The sequence below is a fragment of the Ranitomeya variabilis genome, chromosome 3 (genome assembly GCF_051348905.1).
Source record: "Ranitomeya variabilis isolate aRanVar5 chromosome 3, aRanVar5.hap1, whole genome shotgun sequence".
NCBI classification, from domain to species: Eukaryota; Metazoa; Chordata; class Amphibia; order Anura; family Dendrobatidae; genus Ranitomeya; species Ranitomeya variabilis.
Genome location: NC_135234.1, coordinates 450,554,469 through 450,567,166, shown reverse-complemented (window position 1 = coordinate 450,567,166; position 12,698 = coordinate 450,554,469). Strand labels below are relative to the sequence as shown.

At 45.3% G+C, this 12,698-nt stretch overlaps 1 protein-coding gene across 1 annotated transcript in view; it reads left to right on the top strand.

Annotated features, from left to right (window-relative positions):
* Positions 1–12,698, top strand: part of REV1 (REV1 DNA directed polymerase) — an 81,806-nt gene that overhangs the window by 56,017 nt on the left and 13,091 nt on the right. Inside the window, exons 17-21 of the mRNA XM_077296543.1 lie at positions 1,359–1,561; positions 1,701–1,928; positions 2,171–2,282; positions 9,177–9,394; positions 12,497–12,644. Of these exons, the coding sequence (XP_077152658.1) occupies positions 1,359–1,561; positions 1,701–1,928; positions 2,171–2,282; positions 9,177–9,394; positions 12,497–12,644 (909 nt within the window). The remainder of the gene's footprint in view (positions 1–1,358; positions 1,562–1,700; positions 1,929–2,170; positions 2,283–9,176; positions 9,395–12,496; positions 12,645–12,698) is intronic.

Here is a 12,698-nt window from a genome sequence, read left to right as displayed (position 1 = left end):
ATGAGCGCCGACCACCGGGCGGCACTTATAGCAATTCGGCAGTGACAAGCATAGAGGTCTGCAGGAGACCTCTGGTTGTCATGCCAACCTATCAGTGATCCGCGATCACGGGGGTCACCAATGGGCGAATTTCTGGCGAGCTTGCAGGAAGCATGTGTTAAATGCTGCTGTCAAGAGATTGACAGCAGCATTCAACAGGTTTGCCGCCATGGGAGGATCACGATTCCTCCCGCAGCTGTTAACGGCACATGTCGGCTGTTCAAAACTGCTGACATGTGCCGGATAAGATGTGGGCTCACCGCCGGAGCCCACATCAAAGGGAGGGTGTCCAACATTATTACGCCCGATGTCAGAAAGGGGTTAAAGGAAATCTGTGAGTAAGATCAACCCTCATAAGCTGTCTATATGAGCATGTAGGACATAGAAAGATGAATAAAATGATACCTTGTCATCTGCAAACCAATGTTTCACTCACAAGAAATCTACATTTTTTAAATATGTAAATGAGCTATTATCTATCTGCCAGACATATATATATACTCGAGAATCTGCCTCCAGAGCTTTAAATTAAAGGAGTCGTTACCAGTGTGAGACATGTAGATTTGGAGAGCAGACTGTCAGTCATTACGTGTCTTACTGTGGTAATGACCCCTTTCTTTTAAAATAAGCTCTGGAGGCAGATTCTCGGGGAGATCTTTGTCCGGCCCATAGATCTTAACAGCTCATTTACATATTTTGAAAAATGTTGATTACTCAGGAATAAAACATTGGATTGCAGATATCAAGATATAATTTTATTCAGCTTCATATGATGTACATGCCCATATAGATGGATAGGAGGGTTGATACTACCCACAGATTCCTTTCAATTGGTAAAGGTAAAATGCTATATAGTAAATTACTTAGAAATTTTGAGCGCTTACTGTTAATAATTGTTGTAATGCTTAATAGTTCTACTCTGGAATATCTGTAAAAGACTACTCCTATATTTCCTGATTTTAAAGGGATTGTCTACTACTTTGCAACAGTTTCCCTTTTCTGCCCTCTGAGTTAGCACATATAAAATGAACTGTGCCCTGGCTTCCTGTGATGTTTAGTCCAATGATATTTCCTTACGGCCTCCTGTCCTGGATGGAAAGTCACTGAGAGGCTGTCTCAAATATACTTATGTTCCATCATCTTTGCATACTGGCCATTTTTTGAGGAGGACTGCCCTTCAGAAGACTAGTTGTAGCTATTGTAGTCTCTCCCAAAAAGGTACAGAATCTTGAACTTTTGTTTCCTTACTGTCATGGCAATGCTTCACGTAGTTTAATATAAAAATGTCGTGTGTATATTTTTTTTTCTTGTGCTTCCAGTCATTGTCGCTGCTTTCGATGTTGAAATTTCATCGGCCTCAGACACATGTGATTCAGTTTCATCTGTCCACAAAAATCTCGCTTCTAGTCAGGATCCAAGCACTAGCAAAGCAGAACCTCCTGGAAGGAGAAATGGTTTTCATACCCCAATTAGCATGAAATCAAGAGTTAATTTTACCATTGAGGTTCCATCTCCTTCACAAGTAAGTTATGTCCGTGTGTACAAGACTAGTATGGTTATATATTTTGGGTATTCTGACATTTGCAAAAGCTATTTGAAGTTGATACTTTACAACATTTCTAGGTTTGAAAACAAGATGTGATAAAAATCTTGTATTACAGGTTGACCCATCTGTCTTAGCAGCGCTGCCCCCTGATATTAGGGAACAAGTTGAGCAGACATTTGCCCTCCAGCGCAAACTACACATTAGCGAAGGCAAAAAAGAAAATGGCTGCAGTGCTATTGGGTTGCAAGAAGAGCCAGTCGCAACCGTCCTTCTACAGATCCCACCACTTTCTGATCAAACAGAGTCTGGAATTAATGTTATTGCCCTCCCAGATTTTTCACAGGTAAGCTCATAGCCTCTATGCATTGCATTGTGGAATTATTCTGGTGAAGAACTAAGATTTGAGCCATTTCATGAATCTGAAAGTTCTTGGTGAAAAGATTGATAAAATCTGTTTCCCAAGCAAGGAGGTTCTCTGCACCCAACAGAAGTATCCACTAAATTGAAAGATATACAGTAGTTCAGAACATGTGCTGTAAACCAAATGTGTAAAATAACTATCTGCATATAAATCACTTTCGCCAGGTGGATCCCGAAGTATTTGCAGCCCTCCCTGCTGATCTCCAGGAGGAGTTAAGAGCTGCTTATGGTCAACGAAATAAATCCGAGAGCGGTGTTAATCTGAACCCAACAATAGGTAAGGCAAAGTGAATATTTCTCCAAGATACTTCTTAACCCCTTCATGACCTTGGGTTTTTCCGAGTTCGTTTTTTGCTCCCCTTCTTCCCAGAGCCATAACTTTTTTTTTATTTTTCCGTCAATATGGCCATGTGAGGGCTTATTTTTTGCAAAACAAGTTTTACTCTTGAACGACATCATTTGGTTTTAGCATGTCGTGTACTAGAAAATGGGAAAAAAATTCCAAGAACGGTGAAATTGCAAAAAAAGTGCAATCCCACACTAGTTTTTGTTTGGCTTTTTTACTAGGTTCACTAAATGCTAAAACTGAGCTGCCATTATGATTCTCCAGGTCATTACGAGTTCATAGACACCAAACAAGTCTAGGTTCTCTTTTATCTAAGTGGTGAAAAAAAATTCCAAACTTTGCTAAAAAAGAAAAAAAATTGCGCCATTTTCCGATACACGTAGCGTCTCCATTTTTCATGATCTGGGGTCGGGTGAGGGCTTATTTTTTGCGAGCTGAGCTGGCGTTTTTAATGATAGCATGTTGGTGCAGATACGTTCTTTTGATCGCCCGTTATTGCATTTTAACCCCTTCCCGACCTTTGACGCATACGCTGCGTCATGAAAGTCGGTGCCAATCCGACCTGTGACGCAGCGTATGCGTCATGGAGGGATCGCGCTCCTGCAGATCAGGTGAAAGGGTTAACTCCAATTTCACCCGATCTCCAGGAACAGGGGGAGTGGTGCTTCAGCCCAGGGGGGGTGGCTTCACCCCCTCGTGGCTACGATCGCTCTGATTGGCAGTTTCACTTTCAACAGCCAATCAGAGCGATTTGTAATATTTCACCCAAAAAAACGGTGAAATATTACAATCCAGCCATGGCCGATGCTGCAATATCATCGGCCATGGCTGGAAAACCTAATCTGTCCCCCCCACACCCACCGATCTCCTCCCCAGTGCTCCGTTACGTGGTCCGCCCCCCTAAGTGGTCCTGTCCGCTCCTCCGTCCTGCTGTCCGCTCCCCCCGTGCTCCGGTCCCCCATCCCGGTGCTCCGGTCCCCCCCCCCCGTGATCCGATCACCCCCCTTCATACTTACCGGGCCTCCCCGTGTCCGTCCGGCTTCTCCATGGGCGCCGCCATCTTCCAAAATGGCGGGCGCATGCGCACTGCGCCCGCCGAATCTGCCGGCTGGCAGATTCATTTCAGAAGTATTTTGATCACTGCGATATAGCCTATCACAGTGATCAAAATTAAAAAAAATAGTAAATGACCCCCCTTTATCACCCCCATAGGGACAATAATAAAAATAAATAAAATATATATATATTTTTTTTCTACTAGGGTTAGGGTTAGAATTAGGGTTAGAATTAGGGGTAGGGTTAGGGGTAGGGTTAGGGCATGTGCACACAGTGCGGATTTGGCTGCGAATCCGCAGCGGATTGGCCGCGGATCCGCAGCGGATTGGCCGCTGCGAATTCGTAGCAGTTTTCCATCAGGTTTACAGTACCATGTACACCTATGGAAAACCAAATCCGCTGTGCCCATGGTGCGGAAAATACCGTGCGGAAACGCTGTGTTGTATTTTCCGCAGCATGTCAATTTTGTGCGGATTCCGCAGCGTTTTACACCTGTTCCTCAATAGGAATCCGCAGGTGAAATCCGCACAAAAAAACACTGGAAATCCGCTGTAAATCCGTAGGTAAAACGCAGTGCCTTTTACCTGCGGATTTTTCAAAAATGGTGCGGAAAAATCTCACACGAATCCGCAAAGTGGGCACATAGCCTTAGGGTTAGGGTTGGAATTAGAGTTAGGGTACCGTCTCACAGTGGCACTTTGATCGCTACGACGGTACGATCCGTGACGTTCCAGCAATATCCATACGATATCGCTGTGTCTGACACGCAGCAGCGATCAGGGACCCTGCTGAGAATCGTACGTCGTAGCAGATCGTTTGGAACTTTCTTTCGTCGCTGGATCTCCCGCTGTCATCGCTGGATCGTTGTGACAGCGATCCAGTGATGCGTTCGCTTGTAACCAGGGTAAACATCGGGTTACTAAGCGCAGGGCCGCGCTTAGTAACCCGATGTTTACCGTGGTTACCAGCGTAAAAGTTAAAAAAAAAAAAAACGTACATACTCACATTTCGGTGTCCTTCAGGTCCCTTGCCGTCTGCTTCCCGCTCTGACTGTCTGCCGGCCGGAAAGTGAGAGCACAGCACAGCAGTGACGTCACCGCTGCGCTCTGCTCTCACTGTACGGCGGCACTCAGTCAGAGCGGGAAGCAGATGGCAAGGGACCTGAAGGACACCGAAATGTGAGTATGTACGGTTTTTTTTTTTTTACTTTTACGCTGGTAACCACGGTAAACATCGGGTTACTAAGCGCGGCCCTGCGCTTAGTAACCCGATGTTTACCCTGGTTACCCGGGACCTTGGCATCGTTGGTCGCTGGAGAGCGGTCTGTGTGACAGCTCCCCAGCGACCACACAACGACTTTCCAACGATCACGGCCAGGTCGTATCGCTGGTCGTGATCGTTGGTAAATCGTTATGTGAGACGGTACCCTTAGGGTTGGAATTAGGGCTAGGGTTGGAAATAGGGTTAAGATTAGGCTTGTGGTTAGGGTTAAGGATAGGATTAGGGTTGTGTTGGGGTTATAGTTGTGCGTAGGGTTGGGATTAGGGTTAGGATTAGGGTTAGGGTTGGATTTAGGGTTACGGGTGTGTTGGGGTTAGGGTTGTGGTTAGGGGTGTGTTGGGGTTAGGGTTGTGATTAGGGTTATGGCTACAGTTGGGATTAGGGTTAGGGGTGTGTTGGGGTTAGTGTTGAAGTTAGAATTGAGGGGTTTCCACTGTTTAGGCACATCAGGGGTCTCCAAACGCAACATGGCGCCACCATTGATTCCAGCCAATCTTGCGTTCAAAAAGTCAAATGGTGCGCCCTCCCTTCCAAGCCCCGACGTGCGCCCAAACAGTGGTTTACCCCCACATATGGGATACCAGCGTACTCAGGACAAACTGGGCAACAACTATTGGGGTCCAATTTCTCCTGTTACCCTTGCAAAAATAAAAAATTACTTGCTAAAACATAAATTTTGAGGAAAGAACAATTATTTTTTATTTTCACGGCTCTACATTATAAACTTATGTGAAGCACTTGGGGGTTGAAAGTGCTCACCACACATCTAGATAAGATCCTTTTGGGGTCTAGTTTCCAAAATGGGGTCACTTGTGGGGTGTTTCTACTGTTTAGGCACATCAGGGGCTCTGCAAATGCAACGTGACGCCCGCAGACCATTCCATCAAAGTCTGCATTTCAAATGTCACTACTTCCCTTCCAAGCCCCTACGTGCGCCCAAACAGTGGTTTCCCCCACATATGGGGTACCAGCATACTCACAACAAACTGGACAACAAATATTGGGGTCCAATTTCTCCTGCTACCCTTGTGAAAAAAAAATTGCTTGCTAAAACATCTTTTTTGAGGACAGAAAAATGATTTTTAATTTTCACGGCTCTGCGTTGTAAACTTCTGTGAAGCACTTGGGGGTTGAACGTGCTCACCACACATCTAGATAAGTTCTTTGGGGGGTCTAGTTTCCAAAATGGGGTCACTTGTGGGGGGTTTCTACTGTTTAGGCACATCAGGGGCTCTGCAAACGTAACATGATTCCCGCAGACCATTCCATCAAAGTCTGCATTCCAAATAGTCACTACTTCCCTTCTGAGCCCCGGCATGTGCCCAAACAGTGGTTTACCCCCACATATGGGGTATCAGCGTACTCAGGAGAAACTGGACAACAACTTTTGGGGTCAAATTTTTCCTGTTACCCTTGGGAAAATTAAAAAATTCTGGGCTAAAAAAATATTTTTGAGGAAAGAAAACACATTTATTATTTTCACGGCTCTGCGTTATAAACTTCTGTGAAGCACTTGGGGGTTCAAAGTGCTCACCACACATCTAGATAAGTTCCCTTGGGGGTCTAGTTTCCAAAGTGGGGTCACTTGTGGGGAGTTCCTACTGTTTAGGCACATCAGGGGCTCTGCAAACGCAACGTGACGCCCGCAGAGCATTCCATTAAAGTCTGCATTTCAAAACGTCACTACTTCCCTTCCGATCCCCGACGTGTGCCAAAACAGTGGTGTACCCCCACATATGGGGTATCAGCGTACTCAGGAGAAACTGCACAACAACTTTTGGGGTCCAATTTCTCCTATTATCCTTGGGAAAATAAAAAACTCTGGGCTAAAAATCATTTTTGAGGAAAGAAAAATAATTTTTTATTTTCATGGCTCTGCGTTATAAACTTCTGTGAAGCACCTGGGGGTTTTAAGTGCTCACTATGCATCTAGATTAGTTCCTTGGGGGGTCTAGTTTCCAAAATGGGGTCAATTGTAGGGGAGCTCCAATGTTTAGGCACACAGGGGCTCTCCAAACGCGACATGGTGTCCACTAACGATTGGAGCTAATTTTCCATTCAAAAAGTCAAATGGCGCGCCTTCCCTTCCGAGCCTTGCCGTGCACCCAAACAGTGGTTTACCCCCACATATGGGGTATCATCGTACTCAGGACAAACTGGACAACAACATTTGGGGTCCAATTTCTCCTATTATCCTTGGGAAAATAAAAAACTCCGGGCTAAAAATCATTTTTGAGGAAAGAAAAATAATTTTTTATTTTCATGGCTCTGCGTTATAAACTTCTGTGAAGCACCTGGGGGTTTTAAGTGCTCACTATGCATCTAGATTAGTTCCTTGGGGGGTCTAGTTTCCAAAATGGGGTCAATTGTAGGGGAGCTCCAATGTTTAGGCACACAGGGGCTCTCCAAACCTGACATGGTGTCCGCTAACGATGGAGATAATTTTTCATTCAAAAAGTCAAATGGCGCTCCTTCCCTTCCGAGCCTTACCATGTGCCCAAACAGTAGTTTACCCCCACATATGAGGTATTGGCGTACTCAGGAGAAATTGCCCAACAAATTTTAGGATCCATTTTATCCTGTTGCCCATGTGAAAATGAAAAAATTGAGGCTAAAAGAAATTTTGTGTGAAAAAAAAGTACTTTTTCATTTTTACGGATTAATTTGTGAAGCACCTGGGGGTTTAAAGTGCTCACTATGCATCTAGATAAGTTCCTTGGGGGGTCTAGTTTCCAAAATGGGGTCACTTGTGGGGGAGCTCCAATGTTTAGGCACACGGGGGCTCTCCAAACGCGACATGGTGTCCGCTAAAGATTGGAGCCAATTTTTCATTCAAAAAGTCAAATGGCGCTCCTTCCCTTCCGAGCCCTGCCGTGCGCCCAAACAGTGGTTTACCCCCACATATGAGGTATCAGCGTACTCAGGACAAATTGGACAACAACATTCGTAGTCCAGTTTCTCCTTTTACCCTTGGGAAAATAAAAAAATTGTTGCGAAAAGATCATTTTTGTGACTAAAAAGTTAAATGTTAATTTTTCCCCTCCATGTTGCTTCTGCTGCTGTGAAACACCTGAAGGGTTAATAAACTTCTTGAATGTGGTTTTGAGCACCTTGAGGGGTGCAGTTTTTAGAATGGTGTCACTTTTGGGTATTTTCAGCCATATAGAACCCTCAAACTGACTTCAAATGTGAGGTGGTCCCTAAAAAAAATGTTTTTGTAAATTTTGTTGTAAAAATGAGAAATCACTGGTCAAATTTTAACCCTTATAACTTCCTAGCAAAAAAAAAATTTGTTTCCAAAATTGTGCTGATGTAAAGTAGACATGTGGGAAATGTTATTTATTAACTATTTTGTGTCACATAACTTTCTGGTTTAACAAAATAAAAATTCAAAATGTGAAAATTGCAAAATTTTCAAATTTTTCGCCAAATTTCCGTTTTTTTCACAAATAAACTCAGAAATTATCGACCTAAATTTACCACTAACATGAAGCCCAATATGTCACGAAAAAACAATCTCAGAACCGCAAGGATCCGTTGAAGCGTTCCTGAGTTATTACCTCATAAAGGGACACTGGTCAGAATTGCAAAAAATGGCAAGGTCATTAAGGCCAAAATAGGCTGGGTCATGAAGGGGTTAATGCAATGTCGCGGCGACCAAAAAAAACGTAATTCTGGGGTTTCTAATTTTTTTCTCGCTACGCCGTTTAGCGATCAGGTTAATCCTTTTTTTTATTGATAGATCGGGCTATTCTGAACGTGGCGATACCAAATATGTGTAGGTTTGACTTTTTTTTTTTTAATTGATTTATTTTGAATGGGGCGAAAGGGGGGTGGTTTAAACTTTTATATATATATATATATATATATATATATATATATATATTTTTTTTTTTTTACTTTTGCCATGCTTCAATAGCCTCCATGGGAGGCTAGAAGCTGGCACAACTCGATCGCCTCTGCTACATAGCAGCGATCATCAGATCACTGCTATGCAGCAGAAATGCAGGTGTGCTATGAGCGCCGAACACAGGGGGCGCTCACAGCAGGCCGGCATCAGTAACCATAGAGGTCTCAAGGACCTCTATGGTTACCATTCTGACGCATCGCTGACCCCCGATCATGTGACGGGGGTCGGCGATGCGCTCATTTCCGGCCGTCTGGCCGGAAGCGCTAGTTAAATGCCGCTGTCAGCGTTTGATAGCGGCATTTAACTAGTTAATAGCGGCGGGTGAATCGCGATTTCAACCGCCACTATTGCTGGCACATGTCAGCTGTTCAAAACAGCTGACATGTCCCGGCTTTGATGCGGGCTCACCGCCGGAGCCCTGCATCAAAGCGCGGTATCTGACCTCGGACGTACTATCGCATCCGAGGTCAGAAAGAGGTTAAACTTATTATTACTGCTATCGTGACTTCATACAGCTGATGCGAGTTGCCAATTTTAAGGTATTTTACAGTATATTTTTTTAAACTCCTCTTTTGCAGTTTCCAAAAATCCTTTATTGCAGCTCAAAAAGCCTGCACTGAAAGCAAAGAAAAGAAGCAGAAAGAAAAACCAAGTCAGTCCAACAAAAAAGCTGCATAGTCCTTTAAAAAACAAACTTTTTAGTAGCCCTGCTAAAAACTTTGTAGCAAATGGCAGTCCTCAAAAACTGAAGGAGTCTCCTCTCAAACAAGAAGCCATACCTCTAAGGCATTCTCAGGTAAGCTGGGTTATGGGACTTTTCTATATGTATATATGTGTGCTTTGCTTGTGAAAGACTTCCACAACCAGTGCTGCCTCACTACTGAGCATGTACATAAAGTGCAGCACAGATTCATCTCACCTAAACCTCCGACTCCCCAGCACTGGTCACTACTGAGCATGTCAGAGATGTAGCTAGGGTTTTGGTTCGGGGGGGGGGGGCGAAGCTCCTGAGTGGGCCCCTAACCAGGTAAAGCTACTTTCACACTAGCGTCGTATGACGCACGACGCAATGCGTCGTGCCGATGTACCGACGCATGCTGTGAAAAAAAAGCACAACGGGGGCAGCGGATGCAGTTTTACAACGCATCCGCTGCCCCATTGCAAGGTCCGGGGAGGAGGGGGCGGAGTTTCAGCCGCGCATGCGCGGTCGGAAATGGCGGGTACGACGCACAAAAAAAGTTACATGTAACGTTTTTTTGTGCCGACGGTCCGCTAAAACTCGACGCATCCGTCGCACGGCGGATGCAATGTGTGGCAATGCGTCGCTAATGCAAGCCTATGGAGAAAAAACGCATCCTGCGGGCAACTCTGCAGGATGCGTTTTTTCTCAAAAACTACGCATTGCGACGTGCGTCGTACGACGCTAGTGTGAAAGCACCCTAACCTTCATTACAATTCGGTGATGCGCCCTAATAGTGGAGGAGAACCTCAGCCGATGACCGCACTATTACTGAAGATAATCTCTATATAAAGACCAATATTGATATTACCGCCATATGGTCAGTGGTAGATACCAGCCCTACAGAACATATAAGAGATCACAGCACAGTTACAGATAATGTCTTACAGCTGATGTTCTCTGATGGAATCGTTCACTTTTCAACTGACATGACAACTTCTTCCAGCCAGGACTCTTCTGCAGACTACAACAAAGACACATTTCACTTCTCATATTCCAGCCCCATCACCATCTATTACCTGCACAAACTCCTCATCCTGCTGATACCCCAATACTGAGCCGCTGCTGCCGAATGTGTCCCTATTACTGCCCCTGATACCCCAATACTGAGCCGCTGCTGCCGTATGTCCCTATTACTGCACCTGCTGTGTGGTTCTCTGTGCCTTCTAAATTCTTAAGCACCCCTCGATAATATAGTAATGCCGGGTGCAAGTGCACTAGAAAACAGTGCCCACATTTTGCTCCCTAGAAAGTAATATTGCCATGTGTGCCCCTTTGATAGTCACATTAACCTGAGATCCCCTATAACAAGAAGTGCCCACTTTACATTTAATAATGTCCCGAGTCTGCCCCTCTGTACATCTCCCCTATACAGTATAATGCCCCCTCACTGTATAGTACCATCCACACAGTATACTGACCCCTTAGTAGCCCCCAAACTGTTTGATGGCCCCTTCACTGTAATCTCCACACTGTATGATGGCCCATTAGATGACCTCCATATAGTATAATGCACCAGATCATCCTAAATATAGTATGATGCAATCCCCATAGGTCTCCATATAGTATAATGCACTCCCCATAAGCCTCCATATAGTATAATGCACTCCCCATAGGACTCCATATAGTATAATGCACTCCCCATAGGACTCCATATAGTATAATGCATTCTCTATAGGCCTACTCTATAGCACAAGACAGCACCCCCATAGGCAGACCGTGTAGTATAAGACCGCACCCCATAGGTAGACCCTGTAGTATAAGACAGCACCCCATAGACAGACCCTGTAGTATAAGGCAGCACCCCATAGGCAGATCCTGTAGTATAGGGCAGCACCCCATAGGCAGATTCTGAAGTATAAGGCAGCGCCCATATAGGCAGACCCTGTAGTATAAGGCAGCCCCCCATAGGCAGACTCTAGTAAAAGGCAGCACCCCATAGGCAGACTCTAGTAAAAGGCAGCACCCCATACGCAGACTCTAGTAAAAGGCAGCACCCCATAGGCAGATGCTGTAGTATAAGACAGCACCCCATAGACAGACCCTGTAGTAAAAGGCAGTACCCCATGGGCAGATTCTGAAGTATAAGGCACCACCCATATAGGCAGATCCTGAAGTATTATTCAGCCCCCCCCCCCCATAGGCAGATCCTGAAGTATAAGGCAGCCCCCTATAGGCAGATCCTGAAGTATTATTCAGCCCCCCCCCCCCATAGGCAGATCCTGAAGTATAAGGCAGCCCCCTATAGGCAGATCCTGAAGTATTATTCAGCCCCCCCCCCCCCATAGGCAGATCCTGAAGTATAAGGCAGCCCCCTATAGGCAGATCCTGAAGTATTAAGGCAGCACCCATAAAAAAAAACAATAAACAAATACTCACCTCTCTTCCTCCTGCTCCCGCTCATCTTCTGACAGCGGGCGCCGGGTGGTGACATCATGCCCACTGTCAGCGTCGCCAGACGCTGACAGGGGTATGATGGGAGAAGAAGCGCAGCGCTCCTTCCCTCATCAGTGCGGTGACGGGCAGGGGGCCCACTACTGGCATCGGGCCCCCCTCTTCCCTGCCTGCTCAGGGGCCCCATAGTGGGTGGCAGAGCAGGGAGATCAATTCTCCCTGCTCTGCCGCAGAAGGTAACTGTAGCGTAGCTCCGGGTGGGCCCCCTCTGAGCTCCGCTCCCAGGGTGATGGCCCTCTCTGCCCCCCTGGTAGCTACGCTACTGGAGCATGTACATAAAGTGCAGCACAGATTCCTCTCCACTAAAAGCCGAGGTCCTGAGATCAGGAACAGAACAGACATTTATAGGACATTTCATAACTTTCCCAAATTCTTATGAAAACATTTACAGACCCTCCTGCACTGAACTACTGTACCCAATTTATCATACATATTTTAGGAGTCGTTGCATTTTATACGGACTCCGACACCACAGCCCTCTGTCCACAACACATAAGAATAAGACCATATTCACATCTGCATTAGAGGCATGGAACTTTATTTTTCCCTTCAAAATGATAGACACCGTTAGTGGGGTTCGACAGCCACTTCTGATGTCAGCTATGCGAGAGATCTGGCAGAACATAGTAGCTTCCATTTGTTTAGTTTTATAGCAGATATTTTGTAAAAAGGGGTGAATCATTTTATCACATTTACTGTTTTTAGGTTGAAACCGCTCCCTCAACATCAAAAGCCCAAGGATCCATGACTGAAGGCTGCAATTCCTACAGGCCAAAAGCTCCTAATTTGGCGGGTGCTATTGAATTTAATGATGTGAAAATCTTGCTGAGAGAGTGGATAACTACCATTTCTGGTATGTGCGGCAGAAAAGACAAGCTCTTGAGAAAATCCTGCTTTTACATTTAAT